Source organism: Schistocerca gregaria, chromosome 11 (assembly GCF_023897955.1).
Source record: "Schistocerca gregaria isolate iqSchGreg1 chromosome 11, iqSchGreg1.2, whole genome shotgun sequence".
NCBI lineage: Eukaryota > Metazoa > Arthropoda > Insecta > Orthoptera > Acrididae > Schistocerca > Schistocerca gregaria.
In genome coordinates, this window is record NC_064930.1 from 107,541,422 (window position 1) to 107,566,166 (window position 24,745).

At 43.0% G+C, this 24,745-nt stretch overlaps 1 protein-coding gene across 4 annotated transcripts in view; it reads left to right on the forward strand.

Annotated features, from left to right (window-relative positions):
- Positions 1 to 22,234, forward strand: part of LOC126295360 (uncharacterized) — a 49,496-nt gene extending 27,262 nt beyond the window's left edge. For all 4 annotated transcript variants that reach the window (XM_049987835.1, XM_049987837.1, XM_049987836.1 and 1 more), the window contains one exon: positions 19,577 to 22,234. In XM_049987835.1, the coding sequence (XP_049843792.1) occupies positions 19,577 to 21,057 (1,481 nt within the window). In that variant the 3' untranslated portion in view covers positions 21,058 to 22,234. The remainder of the gene's footprint in view (positions 1 to 19,576) is intronic.
- Positions 22,235 to 24,745: the final 2,511 nt, after the last annotated feature.

A 24,745-nucleotide genomic window follows, 5' to 3' on the forward strand; every position in this document is an offset into this window, starting at 1 on the left:
TCTGGGCCGTATTTGCTTATTCTTGGCAGGTCACACTGAACACTTGCCGGTGCCGACGAATTATCTCCCTTTCAGTTTCGCCTGTACAAACAACAAATGGGTGCAGTACCCCGTGCTCATCCTTACGCCCTGCTTTAAAATAACGCGTGTTCGAAATGGCTGGAACACAAGTGTCTCCAGACTTCCGTAAAATTCTGGGGGCACTGCAAGACCACCCTTACATGTGCACATGTTGACCCAGTGACATCATCAGTTACGACTGCAATGGGAATGGGACCATCGGGACTCGACCGTTGAGCAGTTGAAATATGTTGGTTCTTTGGATGAATCATGTTTTTGCTGCACTAGGTTAATGGCTGTCTCCAAAAGTGCCACTGTGGAGAGGGCAAATAGCAACTGGAAACGTGCAGCACGCCATGGACACGGGCTGGTGGTAGCAGTATTATGCTATGGGAGACATTCTCCTGCACTGGCATGGGACCTGCGATAATAATCAGAGACATACTTACAGCTGCAAATCACCTGCATCCCTACAGGCTTCGTGTCTTCCCCAGTGGCGATGTCATCTTTCAGCAGTATAATTGCCCATGTCTCGGAGCCAGACTGTGTGACAGATATAGACTGGGAGACTCAAATGTCTATCACGGGTGGCAGGGACAAAGAATCCAGTGAATTTTTTTTAAGTGCTTTATCTGAAAACTACCTCGAGCAGTTAAACTGAGAACCGACTCGTGGCAATAACATATTAGACCTTCTGGTGAAACAGTTAACGCAGAACAGGGAATCAGCGATCGTAAAGCAGTTACTGCATCAATCATTTCACCCGTAAATAGAAATATTAAAAAAGGTAGGAAGATTTTCTGTTTAGCAAAAGTGACAAAAAGCAGATTACAGAGTATCTGACGGCTCAACACAAAAGTTTTGTCTCAAGTACAGGTAGTTTTGATGATCAGTGGACAAAGTTCAAAACCATCGTACAATATGCATTAGATGAGTATGTGCCAAGCAAGATCGTAAGAGATGGAAAAGAGCCACCATGGTACAACAACCGAGATAGGAAACTGCTGCGGAAGCAAAGGGAACTTCACAGCAAACATAAACATAGCCAAAGCCTTGCAGACAAACAAAAATTACGCGAGGCGAAATGTAGTGTGAAGAGGGCTGTGTGAGATGTGTTCAGTGAATTCGAAAATAAAGTTCTATGTACTGACTTGGCAGAAAATCCTTAGAAGTTTTGGTCTTATGTCAAAGTGGTAGGTGGATCAAAACAAAATGTCCAGACACTCTGTGACGAAAATGGTTCCGAGACAGAGGATGACAGACTAAAGGCCGAAATACTAAATGTCTTTTTGCAAAGCTGTTTCACAGAGGAAGACTTGCACTGTAGTTTCTTCTCTAGATTGTCGCACAGGTGACAAAATGGTAGATCAAAATAGATGACTGAGGGAATAGAGAAACAATTAAAATGACTCAAAAGAGGAAAGGCCACTGGACCTGATAAGATACCAGTTCGATTTTACACAGAGTATGCCATGGATCTTGCCCCCCTTCTTGCAGCAGTGTACCGTAGGTCTCTAGAAGAGCGTAGCGTTCCAAAGGATTGGAAAAGGGCCCAGGTCATCCCCGTTTTCGAGAAGGGATGTCGAACAGACGTGCAGAACTATAGACCTATATTTCTAACATCGATCAGTTGTAGAATTTTGGAACACGTGTTATGTTAGAGTATAATGACTTTTCTGGAGAGTAGAAATCTACTCTGTAGGAATCAGCATGGGTTTCAAAAAAGACGGTCGCGCTATTCGTCCACGAGACTCAGAGCCTCCTGCCCAACCCCCGGCAGGCTGGTGTGGCGGGCTAATTTTTAGCACCAGCAGATGTCCAACTTGAAAATAATAAACTTAAAATTCTACACATTTTTTCATGTGAAGCTTATTTTTCGAGTTATTCTGGTTTGTCATCTGTGAAAGGTTCAGGATTACAAGTAGTCATGGGTGTACACAAGGGGCACTTATCCTTCCTTCAATCTGATGATATGAGCCTTGTGCTCATTACAAAAGTTTCAAGCATTACTTGTAATGACTGCCTGTGATTCCAGTAAATTGCAGGATGGGCAATACTATGATTATTTTCGCATTTACTTCCATTTATACAGTTGGAGGAGCAATACTTTGGCACTTTTCCTGATATTTTTGTTGATATCCAATAGGATTCTCAGTCATTATGATAATTTTTTATTAGAATTTTTTAATTTTCAGTGAAAATGCATTGAATGCTACATGAACAAAGAAAACTTTTGGGAATAATTTACTGTTATGGATTTAAACATGAGGATGTAATTTTAGACCATTGAATCAAAACAATGGCATTCATAGTCATATTTATAATAAAATACTATGTGCTTTGCTTATGCCAATGAAATGTGCATACTATTTTGGTATCAAGATGACGTACCTTAAAACAGTTGTATGGGTAGTTGTCTTACCATTTGATATATAATAACTTTTGTGATTTCTTTCAAATTTAGCTTCATACCAAAAATGACAATTTTAGAAATCCACCCCTCTTGGACAAACGTCTGTGAAGGCCCATGCAAGTAGAACTACCATCTGCGCTTTTAACATAAAGAAACACTTTTCTCTATGGGACAACTGAAATTACTTCCCCTCTGAGCAAGGAGGTGCAAGGTATGACTGGGTTGGACTTGCATGTGGTAAGAGGGCAGTTCAATCCTAGATTTAGATTTCCAATAGTTTCCCTAAATAACTTAACACAAATGCCAGGATGATTCTCTGTAAAAGCATACGGCACATTTTGTTCTTCATTCTGAGCTCACGATCCATTTCTAGTGACCGTTAAACCCTACAGTTCCCTTATTAATGTAATACTTCTGTGTCTGTGAATGGCTCTCCATAAATGTATAGATGGATGGATTTGAAACCAGGATACACTACATCAGGGCCATTAGTACACTTACCATTTTTGCTATCATGCATATACAACTTAACCCTTTCGGTGTATTTAGCCACTGTTGTGGACGATTTTATTTTCATTCTATATACATGTACTAAAAGCTTTGTGAGCATAGACCAAAGCAAACTTGGTAGTGGACATTCTCTTCTACGAGTCTGCATTTCAGTGACACCTGTTGACTGATTTTTGAACAACAATGGCTCACACAGTTGTCAGTTGTGCAAAGACCGTGGTTGAGTGGGACTACTTAGCCTTCAGAATTGGAGACATTTTTCCTAAATGTTCAACAAAGTTCTGGTATTTTTCTCCTGTTGAGTGGGGTTTCTATAATTTCAAAACTAGTTATAAGATAGAAATACAGATTCCATGGCAAAGTTTCTTAAAAATCACCAAGAGCGGGGCAAAAGTGTCTATAGCCATCCTCATCTTTGGTATGTTATTACAATCCCTGGTTTGCTTGTGTGCTGGTTCTAAATGTTTGTTCTCATTATTGAAATAGTTTGCTGTTAGTGATTAATTGGAATTACTTCAGCAATGATTAGGAATTATAAAGAAAAACTCAATGTGGAAGAGATTTTAGCAGTTCTGGAAAACAGTGATGTATCTGATATCCAAGAATTTGAACTGATGAATATTTTTCTTCAGTGGCTGAGAGCAATGAAATTTCCCATACCATGGACTATCTCTAGGAGGAAGATTTAGATGAAGATAAGCATGGTGGTTAGCCTGATTTGATACACTTTCTAACAATCACATTTTGGAAGAACATATTTCTGTCCTGTATCTTGGAGATAACACCTCTGTTGAACAAGTGTATTGTAGAATCATTGGATTGTGGCGCAAAAACTGACTATAAAGAAGAGAGGTAGGTCTCAAATGAACCTACCACAATACACACTGATGAGCAAAAATATTAAGGCCATATGCTTAATAGCCTGTCTGTCCACCTTTGGAACGAAATACGCCACTGATTGTGCACATCAGGGTCCGACAGTTTTTCAGTATGTTTGTGGAGGTATGTGGCATTATATGTCTACATACAGGTCACATAATTCATGTAAATAACGGGCACAGTGATGGTACATGATAGCAACCCAGATAGGTTCCATAGGATTTACATCAAGTTTATTTGTTCAGCGAAACGTCAATATGTGTTCACCATAAGGATCTTCAAACCACTGTCTACATCTACATCTACAGCCATACTCTGCAAGCCACCTGACAGTGTGTGGCGGAGGGTACCTTGAGTACCTCTATCGGTTCTCCCTTCTATTCCAGTCTCGTATTGTACGTGGAAAGGAGGATTGTCGGTATGCTTCTGTGTGGGCTCTAATCTCTCTGATTTTATCCTGATGGTCTCTTGGCGAGATATACGTAGGAGGGAACAATATACTGCTAGACTCCTCAGTGAAGGTATGTTCTCGAAACTTCAACAAAACCCCGTACTGAGCGTCTCTCTTGCAGAGTCTTCCACTGGAGTTTATCTATAATCTCCATAACGCATTCACAATTACTAAATGATCCTGTAACAAAGCGTGCTGCTCTCCGTTGGATCTCCTCTATCAACCCTATCTGGTACGGATCCCACACAAGTGAGCAGTATTCGAGCAATGGGTGGAAAAGTGTACTGTAACCTACTTCCGTTGTTTTCGGACTGCGTTTCCTTAGGATTCTTCCAATGAATCTGTCTGGCATCTGCTTTACCGACGATCAACTTTATATGATCATTCCATTTTAAATCATTCCCAATGCCTACTCCCAGATAATTTATAGAATTAACTGCTTCCAGTTGCTGACCTGCTATATTGTAGCTAAATAATAAGGGATCTTTCTTTCTATGTATTCGCAGCACATTACACTTGTCTACATTGAGATTCAATTGCCATTCCCTGCACCATGCATCAATTCGTTGCAGATCCTCCTGCATTTCAGTACAATTTTCCATTGTTACAACCTCTGGGTATACTACAGCATCATTCGCAAAAAGCCTCAGTGAACTTCCAATGTTATCCACAAGGTCATTTACGTATATTGTGAATAGCAACAGTTATATGACACTCCCCTGCGGCACACCTGAAATCACTCTTAATTTGGAAGACTTCTCTCCATTGAGAATGACATACTGCATTCTGTTATCTAGGAACTCTTCAATCCAATCACACAATTGGTTTGATAGTCCGTATGCTCTTACTTTGTTCATTAAACGACTGTGGGGAACTGTATCAGGCACCTTGCGGAAGTCAAGAAACACGGCATCTGCCTGGAAACCTGTGTCTATGACCCTCTTGAGTCTCGTGGACGAATGGCGCGAGCTGGGTTTGACACTATCGTCTTTTTCGAAACCCATGTTGATTCCTACAGAGCAGATTTCTAGTCTCCAGAAAGAGTCATTATACTTGAACATAATGTGTGTTCGAAAATTCTACAATTTATCGACATTAGAGATGTAGGTCTATAGTTCTGCACATCTGTTCGACATCCTGTCCTAAAAACGGGGATGACCTGTGCCCTTTTCCAATCCTTTGGAACGCTACGCTCTTCGAGAGACCTATGGTACACCACTGCAAGAAGGGGGACAAGATCCATGGCATACTCTGTGTAAAATCCAACTGGTATCTCATCAGGTCCAGTGGCCTTTCCTCTTTTGAGTCATTTTAATTGTTTCTCTATTCCCTCAGTCGTCCATTTCGATATCTACCATTTTGTCATCTGTGTGACAATCTAGATAGGGAACTACAGTGCAGTCTTCCTCTGTGAAACAGCTTTGGAAAAAGACATTTAGTATTTCGGCCTTTAGTCTGTCATCCTCTGTTTCAGTACCATTTTGGTCACAGTGTGTCTGGACATTTTGTTTTGATCCACCTACCGCTTTGATGTAAGACCAAAATTTATACGGATTTTATGCCAAGTCAGTACATAGAACTTTACTTTCCTCACAGCTACAGCTAAAGATAGCTGTAGTAACACCAGCACTTCGAGCAGTTACATTTCACATTGCAATGAACAGGAGATGAAAAACTTTTATGATCAAATCTACTTCGGGGCCCTAGATTTGATCATCGTATTTATTTGACGACAGGCGAGATTTGACAAACTTCCCTAATACACTATCAAATTTCTTTGACATGAAAATTTGACTTGTCACCTTTGACAAAGAAATATGATAGTGCAATACCAGCCATAATATAGTCACCTATCAGTCATATCTAGATGTATCAGGGGCTCTATATCACTCCAACTGCACTCGCCGCCCACCATTACAGAGCCTCCACCAGCTTCAACAGTCCCCTGCTGACATGCAGGGTCCATGGATTCACGAGGTTGTCTCCAGACTTGTACATGACCATCTGCTCAATACAATTTGTAACGAGACTTGTCGGACCAGGCAACGTATTCCCAGTCATCAACAGTCCAATGTCGGTGTTTACAGTCACAAGGGTACACGAGTGGGCCTTTGGCTCCAAAAGCCTGTACTGATGATTGATTGAATGCTTTGCAGCCGTACACTTACCGACGGCCCAGCACTGAAATCTGCAGCAATTTGCGGAACCATTGCACTTCTGCACGTTGAATGATGCTCTTCAGTCATTGTCAGTCCTGTTCTCGCAGAATCTTTTTTCGGCCGCAGCGATGTCGGAGATTTGATGTTTTACCAGATTCCTGATGTTTACAGTACACTTTTAAAATGATCATAGGAAAATCCTCACTTCATTGCTACCTCAGAGATGCTGTGTCCCGTCACTCGTGCGCTGACTATAACACCACCTTCAAACTCCCATGATAACTTGCAATTGTAGCAACAGTAACTGATCTAACAACTGTGCCAGACACTTGTCGTCTTATATAGGCATCGCCAACCACAGGTCCGTATTATGCCTGTTTACATACACTACTGGCCACGAGGAAAGTTTCCAACTGATTTCTCGTACACAAACAGCAGTTGACCGGTGTTACCTAGTGAAACATTGTTGTGATTCCACGTGTAAGGAGGAAAAATGCGTACCATCATGATTCCGACTCTGATAAAGGTCAGATTGTAGCCTATCGTGATTGCGGTTTATCGTATCGCGACATTGCTGCTTGCGTCGGTCGAGATCCAATGACAGCAGATTATGGAATCGGTGGGTTCAGGAGGGTAATACGGAATGCCGTGCTGGATCCCGACGGCCTCATATCACTAGCAGTCAAGATAACAGGCATCTTATCCGCACGGCTGTAACGGATCGTGCAGCCATGTTTCGATCCCTGAGTCAACAGATGGGGACATTTGCAAGACAACAACCATCTGAACAAACAGTTTGATGACGTTTGCAGCAGCATGGAATATCAGCTCTGAGACCGTGGCTGTGGTTATGCTTGACTCTGCATCACAGACAGGAGCGCCTGCGATGGTGTACTCGACGACGAACCTGGGTGCACGAATGGCAAAACGTCATTTTTTGGATGAATCCAGGTTCTGTTCACAGCATCATAATGGTCGCATCCGTGTTTGGGGACATTGTGGTGAACACACATTGGAAGCAGTGTATTACTCATTGCCGTACTGGCGTATCATCCAGTGTGACGGTATGGGGTGTGATTGGTTACACGTCTCGATCACCTCTTGTTTGCATTGACAGCACTTTGAACAGTGGACGTTACATTTCAGACTTGTTATGACCCATGGCTCTACCTTTCATTCGATCCCTGCGAAACCCTACATTTCAGCAGGATAATGCACGACCACACGTTGCAGGGGCCTTTCTGAATACAGAAAATGTTCAACTGCTGCCCTGGCCAGCATATTCTCCAGATCTCTCACCAATTGAAAACGTCAGATCAATGGTGGCCGAGCAACTGGCTCGTCACAATATGCCAGTCACTACTCTTGATGAACTGTGGTGTCGTGTCGATGCTGCACGGGCAGCTGTACTTGTACACGCCATCCGAGCTCTGCCTGACTCAATGCCCAGGCATATCGAGGCCGTTATTACAGCCAGAGGTGGTTGTTCTGGGTACTGATTTCTCAGGATCTATGCACCCAAATTGCTTGAAAATGTAATCTCATGTCACTTCTAGTATAATATATTTGACCAATGAATACCCATTTATCATCTGCATTTCTTGTTGGTGTAGCAATTTTAATGGCAAGTAGTGTATTTCTATATTCGAATACTCGTGCCTATATCAGTTGCTTTGACACTCTGGTGTAGTTAAGTGTACAGAGGAGTAAGTTGGGGTCTTTTACTTTTGTGCCCCTTGTTCAACGATGTATATTGAATCGTATGATCCAGAACACTTGTGCTTGCACTGGCATTGTACTCTGTTGCCATATGTGCTGCAGGTTGCCACAGACCCTGTTTTACGGAGCAGAAAGGTCTCTATCTCCAGGCTCTGTGGCAATCCTAGATGCCGATCACCTTGGTGCCTCTTCATAATTTTCCCATTTTTCAGCCACTTTCCGTAGATTCTCACGACAGTAGCACATCGTCAGCCGACTGGCCTCACCATTTCCGAAATTCTCTCTCCCAGAATCCGGGCCATAACAGTCTGTTCTTTGGATGAAGGTAGGAGACGAGGTACTGGCAGAAGTGAAGCCATGAGAATGGGTTGTGAATCGTGCTTGGGTAGCTAAATTGGTAGAGCACTTGCCCGTGTTAGGCAAAGGTCCGGAGTTCGAGTCTCGGTCTGGCACACAATTTTAATCTGGCAGCAAGTTTCATCTGCTCATTGTCAGTGTCATCTATGCTATTGAATTTCCACATTTTTGGCTCTTATCATCACTAGAAATGGTTTGCTATTCATTCCTGCTCCAGTTATATACTTTCTTTAATGTGGCATGTACCCACAATGCCTTCAGGTGTTGTCTCCCAGTGGGCAGTGGTCATAATGTGTGGGCTTATCAGTGTATAAAAGCTATGTATCTTGCGCTTCTGTATAATTGCAGTCATGCTTTACACAGAGATTCGTGCATCTCTATGTCCTCCTAGGCATCGTGCAGAGCGTCTCGGAAACTGAGCCTAAAAAGGCGTCCTCAACACTTTGGCCTAACTCCTCACATGGGGCTTATCCCCATATGGATTTTCAGGCATTGTAAAGCCACCGCTCCTTTGTGCCCATTTCATTCACTGCAATGTACGATCTATAAGGGACATTCAAAAAGAAACAAGTGAGAGGCATAATTACAAAAAACAGTTCAAACGGCTCTGAGCACTATGGGACTTAACTTCTAAGGTCATCTGTCCCCTATAACTTAGAACTGCTTAAACCTAACTAACCTAAGGACATCACAAACATTGGTGCCCGTGGCAGGATTCGAACCTGCAACCGTAGTGGTCACGCAGTTCTAGACTGTAGCACCTAGAACCCCTCGGCCACACCGGCCAGCGCATAATTACAGAAACAGATACCTGTATGTTCGAAGTATTGATGCTGGCCGTTGACTCTTGTCTCATTGTGACACAAGGCGGTGAATGGCTGGCTCATAAAACCCCGCGGTTGCGATCTGAACCAATTCTGCATCTACAGCGTGGATCATTTGCCCCTACGCTGACGTTCCTCTTTGACCGAGATCACGCCCTTCTGATTCACTTCCTGCAACACAGGACAACAGTGAATGTCTGGCGTTACTTCCAAACCTCTGTGGGGCGGCGGGTGGGAGAATTGTTAATTTTCCTATTATTTATTTAATGCTGTTGTATGTTGTTCTCAACACTGGCTCTCTAACTACAATATTGGCAATCAGAAAGTGATTAGCAAAACATGAAGCCTGTAATTAGAATTCCTAGTGCCCACTTCATCTGAGAAATACATTTATGGCTACAGCTTATAGCTCTGAGGAATTGGGAGATTGTCGGGAATTCGTAATCGAAAATCATTCTCTCTAAAATGTTCACTATATCCTGAAAGTCACAGACCAAAAATAATCCACACAATCCAACTACCAGAGGAGTTCAGAGTCTAATGTGCTGATGCCACTATAACTGTTCAAATTAAATGTTTAAGTGAATGCTCACCATAATTAGATGATAATGTTCATCAAACGCCAAGCAAATATTGGTAGAATGTCTATCCTGCGGTGGCACGTGAAAATACGACATACGCAAACTAAAGATAGATCATTAATGTCATCCCAAAACTAACACTCCCCTCGAAAACGATTTCATGGTTACGCGCATCCCGAGTAACTTATTACTGCATCTGAGGCTGTTTATATCAATGATACCGACGCGACGCGACTCCTGGCACAGGTGGTGCGCTAATCAGCATCTGGAGAGAACTGGGGCCCTTTTTCTCTCGCGCCACGTTCTTATATATAAAGCTGCGGTGTGGATGACTAAGGGAACGCCTGATCAAATCTGCTCTCCCGACTAGCCGCTGGGCTAGTAATGCACCACTTTAAGTTATGGAATAAATCATTGCTTCCTTTGCTGATGGCCGCTGAAGCTTTCAATTTAATTGTGCAATCAGCACACAAGTAAGTAATCATAATAAAAGTCTGACATGGCTAAGTCAAATATTTTGGGCGAGAGAATTAATTTAATTACACTACACGCAGTAGACGAGCTCTGAACTTGCCCTTTGGAGATAAGCTATCGCTACAGTTTTATAGTTATTCAGTTGAAACTTCTCACATCTTTACGATTATAGTGTATCTCCCTTCTCCTTAAATTTAAACATTCTAGCTTTATTTATTCGCCTACTTAATCTATCTTGCTTCCTTAATTTTTAAGATAAAAACCAGAAAATCATGAATTTCAACTAAAATTTTAATTTGTGAGATCCAGCATACTGTTTCTACTAAATTATTATGCAAAAGGAATCTAATTATAAATTTTTAAGTTTCTAGCTCTTTTCTGTTGCGCCGATGCTTTTTACAGAATAACTTCCAAATTTCGAAAATGGTTAAAGTTATTGAACTGATATTCAACACATATTGATTTATTATTACTCCTGACACGCTAGAAACGTTTCAGGTTATTTACTTCATTTTAAAGTATTGCACAATATTTATACGTCAGAGCTAGTTACAGCGGACTAGGCTGGCACGCAATGGAAAGACTGATGTGAATTTTATAAGGCGTGAGTTGGCTGCTTCCCTACACCTCGACCACCCTTCACCAAGTTATCAAATCAAAACGACCGGGCAATCTCACCTGTGGGGTCATTCTGCTCCACATCAATGCAAAGCCTCGTACGGGTAACGCAGTCGCGGCACTCCTACAGAAATTCAAATGGGAGGTTCACGGCCACCCGCCATATACTCCCTGTCATTGCGCCATTTTCGGTCCCTTAAAAAGGCTCTGAGTGGCAAACGATTCACCTCGGACGACAACATCCAGCTGTACATGTCGAACTCGTTGACATCGCAGCCCCGGGAATTTTATGATACAGCGATTCACCGCCTTGTCACAGTGGGACCAGCGTCTCAACAGTGAGGGTCAATACTTCTACTGGTTTGTGTAATTATGCCTCCGGCTTGATTCTTTTTGAGCGCCCCTTGTAAAATCAAGCAAATTTTACACAATGTGTTTTTACCTCAGCAGACTCTTTAAAATTTTGTGCAGTGTTTTACTTTATATGAAGCAGCACATAAATATGGCATTTAACAGAAAGAAATTCAATCATTTATTGAACAAAGATATCAGACACTAAGACATAGTTTTCTGGAGATTTTGCCAAACCATGCAGAAGCTCCATCTTGCTATCCATACGTGATACACGATTCCCTTGTATTTGAGCTGAGGCATTAACTGTGTTTGCATCATCTTCAAGTAATAATTTCTGTTCACATATCCTTACAAAATATAGACCTGACAACTATTCTGATGACTTTGTAGCCAAAATTGTAACCTGAGCTGCTGTAACATTATGAGTGAAGATAGATGTAAAGGAACTTGAATAGCGTATTTGCCTCTATTGGTTATGGCCGAGAGATAGTTCTTTTGGTCCTGTCTGTATATTTCTATATAATATTGCCTGAATAAAGGCTGGGCGAGTGTAAAGTTATCGTTAAAAATGCACGCCGCGCGATTTTTTAAGATTTGGTCGGTCATAATAATAATAACATGCTTTTGAATACAATTAAAATATAACGGCGATACCTGTTTAATGTTATTGGAAATAATATGTAGTAAATTAATGAGTAAGGTAGCCGATCCTATAAGAAGAGGTAAAATTGGGCATATTAAGGTGTTTTGCTTTATATTGACGAAGCCGATGATACGGCATCATTTCTTTTTCGTTTACTCTTAGAAAAAAACAAGCAAAGAAGTGCTGATTGTGCATTGTGCAAAAAAATATAGGGGCGAGTTTTAAATAACTACGGTATATAATCAGAATAACATATGGTCATTTAGTTACACGAAATCGCGGATAGCAAAGTGTGGTCATTAAATTGAGTACACCTACAGGGCAGTCAATTCCGGGATAAATCTATACGCATCTGACGAGGGACGCGGTATTGAGACCATTTTTTTAAATTATATCGCGGAGAGCGGGCTTCAGTTTATGAAAAGGAGAAAAACTGTATTATCATTGAGTGTTGGTCTCAAGCAACTTCATCAAAGGGTTTCGGTGAATGAGTGGTGAATGCGAAATAAAACTGTGAACGAAATTATGTTAAATAAAACAGAAGAAACAAGACAGTTTAGTTGTACCTGTTATTATTCCATAAACTGTAACATTTCTTCTCGTTGTACGAAGCCTTTATAGACGATCGTTATGACAATTTGCTCTGAAGGGATCTCGTTACGAGTTAAGTTTTGGGGACCTGGTCAAGAGGGGGTAGTTTGTAGATCCTAACTACTGCAGCTATTCGGAATCAGGTGCTACCGTGACCATTGTGTGTTGTCAATGACTTAAGGTTACTATATCTCATGCTCTAAGATCAACGTGCATTTCCACTTGGTATAATGGTGCCTCACAATGACAACGCCGGCAATGAAGGAAGATACGGTAGACTGTGTGCCCTCCCAGCTGTTGAACATTATGCAGATTCCCATAGACTAGAAAAAGGTGTTCTGAACCCATTTGCTGCTACAGATGTGCTGTCTACATTCCATTCTGAGGCCAGCTTTTGTTACGGCTGTCTGCTTGCCAAATGCTGCTGCCTGTGCTGAGAAATGGTGTTCTAGCTGATGCGAAGTTTTTATCATCCAATTTTTCGGAAACTTTTTGGTTAAAAAAATTTCATTTTTGCTTATCTTATTGTCTGATATCTGTGCTCAGTAAAGGATTGAATTTCTTTTTGTTATATGCCATAGTTTTTGTGCTGCTTCATACTAAGCAAAACAATGCACAAAATTTTAAAGTGTCTGCTGAGGTGAAAACATATTATGTAAAATTTGCTCGATTTTAGATCATACGTGGCAGTGGGTGAAACGCTGATAAGATATCGGAAGTTTATTTAAAATTCAGAGCAGAACAATGTCTCTTTTCATTCTCAAGTTATTGGGTTTTATGGTCAGTGGATTGTCGCACACAACATGCACATTCGTGTCATGGCGCATAACGAATCGTGTGGTCATAACAATTTTCATATCTGATAAATGATTCAAGATGTCAAAATGAGGTATTTGCAAATGATAAGTACACAATGTGGTGAAGATATTGTATGATAAATATTCAAAATTTTTTTAATCACTGAGATAGGGAAGTAACTTGTCTGCAGGAGTGACAGGTTGACAGCTCCAGATGTATACAGGTTTCCATGGAACTGTAGATAACTCAAGCGGTTTGCTTATCCCTGTGCACAGCATCTGTGTAACATATACGTCATGATCTACATACATATTCCGCAATCCACCATACGGTGCGTGGCGAATGGTACCTCGTACCACAACTAGCATCTTCTCTCCCTGTTCCACTCCCAAACAGAATGAGGGAAAAATGACTGCCTATATGCCTCTGTATGAGCCCTAATCTCTCTCACCTTATCTTTGTGGTCTTTCTGCGAAATGTAAGTTGGCGGCAGTAAAATTGTACTGCAGTCAGCCTCAAATGCTGGTTCTTTAAATTTCCTCAGTAGCGATTCACGAAAAGAACGCCTTGTTTCCTCTAGAGACTCCCACCCGAGTTCCTGAAGCATTTCCGTAACACTCGCGTGATGGTCAAACCTACCAATAACAAATCTAGCAGCCCGCCTCTAAATTTCTTCTATGTCCTCCCTCAATCCGACCTGATAGGGATCCCAAACGCTCGAGCAGTACTCGAGAATAGGTCGTATTAGTGTTTTATAAGCAGTCTCCTTTACAGATGAACCACACCTTCCCAAAATACTACCAATGAACCGCCTTCTCCACAACTGCCATTACACGCTTCTCCCACTTCATATCGCTCTGCAATGTTACGCCCAAATATTTAATCGATGTGACTGTGTCAAGCACTACCCTACTAATGGAGTATTCAAACATTACAAGATTCTTTTTCCTATTCATCTGCATTAATTTACGTTTATCTATATTTAGAGTTAGCTGCCGTCCTTTACACCAATCACAAATCCTGTCCAAGTCATTTTGTATCCTCCTACAGTCACTCGATGACGACACCTTCCCGTACATCACAGAATCGTCAGCAAACAGCCGCACATTGCTATCCGCCCTATCCAAAAGATCATTTATGTAGATAGAAAACAACAGCGGACCTACTACACTTCCCTGGGGCACTCCAGATGATACGCTCACCTCCGATGACCTGTATAGATGTCCACAGCAGTGAAAAGGCTAATGTGTGTACTGCAGTGCATCAAAAGTGATCAGAAAGTAACACTCTTGAGTGATAAACGGCATACGGAGTAGTGTCAATAAGGAAGACAGAAGGAAGGACAGGGTCGAACGTCCTGTCAGTATTGAGCTCGTTAGAGACGGACGGTGTCAACAAAGCACGGCTGGCCGCAACTCGCTGCACTATGTCGTTGGCATATTATACACTATATTGTCAGATGCATCATTCACATACATCAGTCTAAATGATCTATTTCCTTTCATTTTCAAATAATTTTTAGTTGTGTGATGACTGTGGTGCCCCAGGTTCTGGTTGTAAGGGTACAGTATCATTACATAGCTGTACCTAGACATAGTATCGATCATATGATCTGTGCAGTGATCATAAACTAAAGCAAAGACTGCAGTGCAGTTGACAATGTGCAAGTGGGTGAGTGAGGAGTCGAGTGTTAGTCCGTGAGTGAAAGTCGGCTGTGCAAGAGACTAGATGGTTGCTCAGTAACGGGGCCGGAGATTAGTGGCAGTATATAGGCATAATGGCACACGGTATTCCATTTCTGTCGATTGTTTATAAGTGTTGGTTTACAAAAGGGTGTTTTAATTAATAAAATTCAGTACTTGAGAAAGGACATGTTATCTTTTAGTAGTTTTCCTTAGATTTCACAATAACAGAAGGGAATTACAAAGAGTTTCACGAAAAGGAGCTATTACTTATTATGCTAAATTACTTAAATATAAATTCATCTTCAGCATATGCGAATAATAAAGTTCAGTGTGAAACTGGGACGAGGTTATAAGCTGCTGTTTTGCTAATGGATATTGCTGGAGACTGCTCGATTGATTGAGTGACAGTGGCATAGATTTCCTCTCAAGTTTTTCTCACATTCTCAGTGAAGTGTGTCTTCTTCACTGTCCGGAACAAAAGTAAGGCTGCTTGACGAGGTGGGGCCTGGCCAGAGCGATCTCTGAATGTACTCGTTATCTCTGTCATTTTCTGCCCTGCACCCCCAATTGGACAAAGGGAAGAGGGGTGCACGGTCTCCTCGGACACCCTGTAGAGAGGTAAGATTTGCAGACGACGGACTGCCACGGAGAGCTGCAGCAAAATAGTCTTGCGACTGAGGACCACAGTAACAACATAGCCGTGCTATATTATTGCCTCCCGAGGGAAGTGGTGCAATGGTTAGCACACACTGGAGTCCCGTGTGGAAGGACGACGGTTCGAACCCACGTCCGGCTGTCCAGATTTACATTTTCTATGATTTCCCTAAATTGGTCCAGGCAAATCCCCCAATGCTTCCTTTGAAAGGGCACGGCTGATTTCCTTCCCCATGCTCGACACAATCCCAGCTTGTGCTCCACATCTAATTTCAGTAAAAAATTGATTAACCATCACTCTTTAAACTGTCAGTTTTTGTTAACCGTCACTGCTGTAACAGCATAATAATACTGTAATAACAGAATGCTCTAGGGCGCAGTGACGCGTTCGCTTTGTTTATTTATTCTATTTTAGGGGGAAGTGAATGTACCCGCTCACCGTAGAATGGTACATAAAATATGACCTTCAGTTGACGTGCTAACACGTCTCCCCCTTTTCTTGTCTTTGTCTCACTTGTGAGTCAACAATCACCACTGGATCGGTTTCCAGTTGTGGCGAGAAGAGTGTAATTGTCGCAGTGTATCTAACGTGTTTTCCACTTGAATAAGCTTTATTGACTAATATTTTACACTACCGTATTTAGTGCAGGTGTGTGTGATACAGTGACTTGATAAAATGTCTGAAAAACGTAAACGTGTTGTTTTAGGACTTAAAAACTTGAAATTATAAAACGCTTAAGAAAGGGCGAAACTGCGACAAGTGTAGTGCTGATTTATGGTATTGGAAGAACAACAGTTTAATGATATAAAACGTGATGCTGATAAAATAGAACAACATGTGTCAACAACGCAGAGCATGGCTGGAGATGTGCGAACAAGAAAGACAATGAAACCTGCAAAATATGATGAATTGGACACTGCAATGTACCGATGGTTTATACAAGCAAGAAGTCAGGGGTTTCCACTTTCAGGGCCTATAATAATGGCCAAGGCTGTTGAAATGAACAACAAACGTGATGGTGACTCGTCTTTTAAAGCAAGTATCGGATGGCTCGACAAGTTTAAATTTTGTCACGGCATTCGCCAACTTGATATCAGTGGAGAAAAACTCGGTGCGGATAGCTCTGTAATTGCTGAGTTCCGGGAACAATTTAAAGAAAAAATGGCTGAATTGAATCTTGTTAGGGAGCAAGTTTACAATTGTGATGAAACTAGGCTTCATTGGAAGGCTTTACCACAAAAGACATTAGCATCACTCTCTGAAAAAGCTGCTCCAGGTTTCAAAGTACAAAGAAATCGCATCACTGCTATGGTTTGCGCAAGTGTGATCGGAAATCATAGGCTACCCCTACTTGTGATAGGGAAATCAAGAAAACCTCGTGCATTCAAGAATTTGAATTTGAATGCCCTCCGTGCGCAATACTATGCCCAGAAGAGTGCTTGGATGGATAGATAGATTTTTTCTGACTGGTTCCACAAACAATTTGTACCTCAAGTTAGAGCACATTTGGCTGAAAAAAAGTTGCCACAGAATGCGCTATTGCTATTAGACAATGCCCCAATGCACTCTACTTGTGAAATGAAAAGTGATGACGCCAACATAACATGTCTCTTCCTTCCAGCAAACACAACTTCACTTATACAGCCCATGGATCATGGAATCATCAAAAACATGAAACGTTGTTATAGAAAAATATTTATTGAAAGTTTGCTCTCATCTGATGAATCAACATCTGTAAAACAGTTTTGGAGGTCTTACAGTATTACAGATGCCATTTTCAATGTTGCCAGTGCATGGAGTGATTTGTCAGTGTCAAATCTCCAGTACAGCTGGAATAAACTTTGACCTCAACCTAGAGGTGAAGAATCGGAGGAACCTGTGTGTGTGACAGTTGACAAGATGGTCAATTTGTGCAATATTTTACAAATCGGCACAAATTTGACGTCAGAAGAAGTATCAGAGTGGTTAGAGTGTGACAAAGTGGACGGGGATTTTCAAATTTTGAGTGATGACGAAATTGTTGCCTGTGTAAGTGCCACAGATGAAGATGAAGAAGGGGCTCATGAAGACGCTGTAGTATTACAGAACATATTGGGACATATTGAAGTATTCGATACTGTAGACTTTTAGGGGATGTCGATACAGATATGCAAAATGTAAAGGGAAACTTTGGTGATGTTTAAATATTGTACTGTGTCAATATTAGGACATTTTGCACAGAAAGAATAAAAATAGAATTAATGTAAATATATATTAGTGTTAGTAACCTATTTTCATTCAATTTTGTAATTATATTTCATTTTGTAAAGGAAAGACTCACTGTTTGCTGTAGCTCTGATTAATTGTATAAATTATCAGTTTTGAGCTAAATTATTTTGTATAATATGGACAAGATACTTTTAAAAACTCACCAGCTAAAGAGAAAGTCTGTAAATGAATGTTTAATGCACACTTCTGGAAATTCTATATTATGATCGCAAAAATACGAAAACTTGTGAAAACTGTTTCATAACCTAATTTCGAAAGACGATTTGTATCAAGAAATATTGCTAAAAAGATTTATTTACGTTTTGAAACACGATTTAAATCCTTTTACATATAAATAGTTGTTCTAAATCACTCAAGAAATATCCAGAATCAAATGTCAAGATATTTCTGGAAACATCGGTACAAATCTGGTGAGGGTTATCCAGAAGCTGGTAGAAAAATGTTATAAAATCTATTTGGAAATTATGCTTGGAAGAATTTATATGTACTGATCCTTTTACTTACTTTAATCTGTACTAAAATTCTGTAATGTCTAATTTAGTTTTAAGTCGTGAATTGCTATCGTATTGTAAACAAAACATTGTCAAAGACTCTCATTGTTTGGAAAGGTATTAATACACCTAGGAGTTGTCAGTTGCCAGTTCGGATATGCAGTGCGGTTAGCTCGGAGAGTCAGTTGTTGAGTCTGTGAAGTCAGTCAGTTCTGTTTGTAAATAAACGTCTGTAATGAAGAATTACTTGTTGTCGTCAATATGAGCTCAAGACCTTTTGCACGAAGCAGACACCTCCTAATGCAACGTTTTAATTTGGTTGAGGAAGCTGGGATCGCTATAAGTGCAAACAAATTGAAGTGGAACGTTTTAATTTGGTGTTGAGGAGCTGAAATGTTATAACGCGTGTTCAAACCATGAAGAAAAACAAACTATTAGTCATTCAGAGGCCGAAACAATGCTGTCCAAGTGCATAGAATGGTTTGAAAGTCAAGAAGAGGCTAATGCAACGCAGGCACTCCTGCTCCGAAAACTATGAAGTATTGCCACAGTGAAAGCTTGAACATCAAAAAGGCAGAAGACATTGACTGACTATTTGCAAGTTAGATAAACTATTTCACCTGTAAGTTTGTAGTAAAGTACTGTACATTATGTATTTTGCAACTTTTGTAGCTACTGTACGGATGTTTTTATCATGTAATAAATAGTTTTATTTGCTACTACAATCGTGTTTAATTTGTTTTTGCCCCAAAATATTATTATATTACTGTGAGAGTGATATGTGTCTATACATAAAATAATTGATTGAGGTTATGTTTTGGAGGAATACAGTGTTTCTGTTATCCGTCTATTTGCTCAACCGTCATGACCACAGTCCCGAAGTTTCCACTGTACCTCGATGTCAATGGAATGTTAAGCCCAATCTTTCTTCCTTTCTGTATTATCGCTCGATGTTCACGAACAGGTCTTAAATGAAATGTACATCCTTAAAATTTGTAGTGCAGCTCATTCTGACGAGTAACTATGATTTTTATTTTTGTTCACAGAAATGGCACCGACTCCACCGGCTGTGATTTGTGACGACTTACTGCTTTCCATATTTTCCTTCCTGTCAATCCCAGACTTGGCTCGGTGTGCTGCCGTGTGTCAGCAGTGGCACAAAATTGTGACAGGATTTACACACCTGTGGAAGGGGAAGAGGTACGTCAGTGACAGAAGTCCGAGGGAATCTGACGAGACACGTGCAATCTTGAACACTCTACCGCCGTTGCAGGAAGTCATAGTCAAGCAGCACGTCAATTTCGAGGTGGACATTTCCTACCCCCGTATGGTTCTGTCGGTGACCAGCATTTCCGACTTGGGAGCCGCGCGAGGCTACCAGAGATTGACGTGCACGTACCTGTCGACTAAACTCGACATCGCGGACAACACCCTCTCCCCCCGTTCGCCTGTCGACCTGGCGGCGCTCCGCAAGCTGCGGATCATCAGGGCGATACCGACACTCGAACCTGACGCCAGGGCGGAGTACGCGGTCAGTTCCGCCCTGCACCTGTGCCCGAATCTCAGAGAGCTGAGTGTGTACGTAGACTCCATGTCGGCGGACTACCTGGAAGGTTCGGAAGGGATCGGCCGGTTGCGGACACTCGAAATACGGTGCCCCCGCCTGAAAGAACTGTCGTTCCTAAAACATTGCTCGGCCACGTTGGAGGAGCTGGAACTGAAAGGTTGCTCCGACCTGCCGTCCGCCGCGTACGCGGTGCTCCGGCACCTCGGGAACCTGCAGAGGCTTCGGCTGCGGGACTGCTGCGTGCTGGGAGACGACCTGGAGGCGGCCGTCACGGGTCTGAGGTCCCTCACGTCCCTGCAGCTGGTCGACTGCGTATTCGTCTCCGACCTGTCCTTCCTGAGCCGTTGCGAGCGGCTGCGGGAGCTCCACGTCGAAGCCGAGGACGCGCCGGTCGCGGGCCTGCGGCACCTGCCCACCGGCCTCCGCTCGCTCTGCCTGGTTGGTGACACCGTGACCGCGGAGGACCTGTCAGAGTTGCTGCCGCGCCTGCCGCTGCTCGAGGAGCTGGACCTCTGCCGCGCGGAGCTCGTCCGCCTGGGCTTCCTGCGGCACTGCCCTCGGCTGCGCCGCCTCTGCCTCGAGTTCTCGACGTGGTCCGACGGGTGGGAGCTGTCGAACCTGCACCACTTGACGCAGCTCGAGGTCCTGGACCTGAGGAGGTGCGCGGTCGACGCGGACGTCCTCTCCGGAGTTGTGCCCTCACTGCCGCGGCTGGATGCTCTGTCTCTGGCTCACGTGGAGGACTTAATCCACTTGGAGTTCCTCGGGTACTGCCCGCAGATTCGTAAACTGTCACTTTTTAATGCCTTCGGATGGCAGTTGGAGGCCTACCGGGAACTGTGCCACCTGAAAAATCTGCAGCACTTGTGTGTCAGCAAATTAGTGTACAACTTTGTCCACGAGCTCGTCCGACCGTGCCTGCCACGAGTAAAAATTTATTGCTCGGATCGGTCTATTTAAACTTCTGCTCGAGGAGCTTTTCTAACTGTAGATGTCGACAATTGTATAGATTGATGTACATCATTTACAGACTGAATTTTTCACTATGCAACAGTGTGTGTGCCATTCCCATTCTTATTGGCAAGTTAAAACTGTCTGCCGTACAGGGACTCAAACCCACCTATTGCAGACAGTACCGACTCGGTTTTACAGTCGTCGTCCACAGTCTACCCTCCCCAATGTACTTTAACCAGTACCTTACTCTACCTTTCAGACTTCACAGAAAATCTCTCGCATAACTAACTGAACTAGCAATCGTGAGAATAAGGATATGGGGGAGAAACTATTTTCAAACTGAATGTGTACTGCAGAGTGAAAGTTTAACTAACTCTGGGAACTACCCCTAGGCTGTGACTAAACCATTTCTTAGCAATGTCCCATCTTTCAGAACTGCTAGTTCTGTAAGGTATGCAAGAGAACTACTTTAAAATTTGGGAGGTAGAAGATGAGGTACTGGCGTAAGTACAGCTGTGAGGGTACCTCATGAGTCGTGCCTCAGTAGCTCAGGTGGTAAGAACGTTGCCCACGATCGGTAGGGTTCTGGGTTCCGATCCCAGTATGGCACACAGTCCTAATTTGGCTAGAAGTTTCTCTACAAGTGATGTTTGAAAGAATTCTCATTAAATAACATTTTCTGCAGTTCACTTTTAGTACCAGGTCAGTGTTATAAACACGAGCGAGCAGTATAATTGTAGTAAAACCTGTTTTGCATTTCCAGATTTGATGTTCACCTGCTCTTTTATGTTATTTTCTGTCGGTCCCTTCGTAAGCTGTATCATCTCTATTAGTTGTCGTCCTGCCATTAAAAATTTTGTGTGGATAACATTTCCCATGGTTGCCACATCTGAACCACTACCACAAGTTGCATAATAGGTTTTCAGATTGGTTTGTGTGGAAATTAGTTTGTGTTCCCACTCGTGCACAACTTGTAATATAATGCATAATGTAAACTGTATGTTTTGAAGATTTTTCTTCTAATTTTACGTGGTTATATTTAATGTCCACTTATGACCCAAATGATTCCTTTAATGCCCGCAAGAACCAACTGTGCCAATGCCTTTAGGAGAAATGCAACAATGTTGCTCAAGATTGTATTTTTATACGTTGAAAATAATTTAATGGTTCATCTGCTTATTGTCGTTGCTGTGTAATTTACTGTTGTTAACCTGTAGCAGGATTCCGTATAAAAACAAATGTTCAATCCATGAATTGTGCATTTCTTCCCAATCTTTCAATCTTTCAAGCCACCACCACACTGGAAATACACTGTTTAATTTCATTCTTATTTCTCTGGTGCCTTCGTCCAGCATTGTCGCAGGGTCAGCATGGTGTGCCACGGTTAATTATAAGAGGTGGCTGGATGCCACGTCTCTGAGGACAGCACACAAACACCCAATCCCTAAGCGCAGAAAATCTCCCACCCAGCCGGGAATCGAACCCGGCCCCTTGGCATGACAGCCCATTGTGCTGACCACTCAGCTATTCTTTTTTTTTTGGTAACATTATAGACTTTTATTTACAAATTAACAATACATTTTTTACAGATGGAGATACCTTAAAGTCTCTTGCATGCATTTTCTGTGTAGTTGTTGAGAGTCTTTTTCTTTTCATTTTGCTGTGATTGTTTTTTGATACATATATTTTGTTGATTCGCAAATTGATTTATAGTGGTACGGTTATTTTATTTTAGTTCTAGTCATTTTGGTCTCTGTGCCCTGTTATGATATTTTATGAGTTTGTTAATGCTGTCATTTCAAAATTGCTGACATTAGAGAGAGATTGATCTGATGCCACAAGGTGGTGTCTTTTGAAAGTTGTTTATAGTTTTATCTTACTGACTATGATATACATCTAAACAAAGCAAAAACAAAAAACAGTAGGGTATCATATTTGATTTAGCAAGAGCTAGTTGTGAAATTGTGGTGGAGAGAGAGGGAGGGGGAGGGAGGGAGGGGGAGGGAGGGAGGGGGAGGGAGGGAGGGGGAGGGAGGGAGGGGGAGGGAGAGTGAGGGAGAGTGAGGGAGAGTGAGGGAGAGTGAGGGAGAGTGAGGGAGAGTGAGGGAGAGTGAGGGAGTGAGAGAGTGAGAGAGTGAGAGAGTGAGAGAGTGAGAGAGTGAGAGAGTGAGAGAGAGTGAGAGAGAGTGAGAGAGAGTGAGAGAGAGTGAGAGAGAGTGAGAGAGAGTGAGAGAGAGAGTGAGAGAGAGAGTGAGAGAGAGAGTGAGAGAGAGAGTGAGAGAGAGAGTGAGAGAGAGAGTGAGAGAGAGAGTGAGAGAGAGAGTGAGAGAGAGAGTGAGAGAGAGAGTGAGAGAGAGAGTGAGAGAGAGAGTGAGAGAGAGAGTGAGAGAGAGAGTGAGAGAGAGAGTGAGAGAGAGAGTGAGAGAGAGAGTGAGAGAGAGAGTGAGAGAGAGAGTGAGAGAGAGAGTGAGAGAGAGAGTGAGAGAGAGAGTGAGAGAGAGAGTGAGAGAGAGAGTGAGAGAGAGAGTGAGAGAGAGAGTGAGAGAGAGAGTGAGAGAGAGAGTGAGAGAGAGAGTGAGAGAGAGAGTGAGAGAGAGAGTGAGAGAGAGAGTGAGAGAGAGAGTGAGAGAGAGAGTGAGAGAGAGAGTGAGAGAGAGAGTGAGAGAGAGAGTGAGAGAGAGAGTGAGAGAGAGAGTGAGAGAGAGAGTGAGAGAGAGAGTGAGAGAGAGAGTGAGAGAGAGAGTGAGAGAGAGAGTGAGAGAGAGAGTGAGAGAGAGAGTGAGAGAGAGAGTGAGAGAGAGAGTGAGAGAGAGAGTGAGAGAGAGAGTGAGAGAGAGAGTGAGAGAGAGAGTGAGAGAGAGAGTGAGAGAGAGAGTGAGAGAGAGAGTGAGAGAGAGAGTGAGAGAGAGTGTGAGAGAGAGTGTGAGAGAGAGTGTGAGAGAGAGTGTGAGAGAGAGTGTGAGAGAGTGTGAGAGAGTGTGAGAGTGAGAGAGTGAGAGAGTGAGAGGGGGGGGGGGCAGATGAGACATACGATAAAAAAAAAGTGTTGCAGCCCCGTCGATGGTCAAACCCTGGACTCCAATTGGCAGAGCCAAAGCTGGGGCCCACCGCACTGTTCCTCATCAGGAGGCTGAGCAAGTTCAACAGCGTCAAGGGGCAGGGCAAAGTGATAGGGGAGTATTTCTTTATATGGCCAGTTTATAGAAGCGTAATGTTCTGCGAGTCCGGCCGTCTCGGCACTCTGGGACTGCCGCTGCGGTCGACGAGGCTGCCCGACAGTGGAAGTCAGCCGCTCTAGCCTAGTCGCCAACCGCCGAGGCATAACGACTGGCACCGCTCTACTGCCCGCGATTCTGGAGGGAGGCTGTTACGGCCCCGGTTTCCGCCACTCCTCGTCCCGTCTGGCCCGCTCCGTGCGACCGTCGGACGGAGGTGGTTGTACCGGTCACCCGTGGCCCTCAGGCCACTGATTCTCCCGGGACAGAACCGGACTCGAACCCGCGCCCTCCGGGATGCTGTGCTGCACCTCACCGCCAGTGGCGTTCGCCGGACGGCGACACCCGCCACCCTCTCTGGCGCTGACGCGGTTCTGCCGCACCTCCCGCAGTGTACGCCTCACCCGCCGGTACGCCGGGTGGGAAGCGAACGCTGTCCATCCTAGACCCACTGCAGACTGCAGTCACTGCCTGCCTTC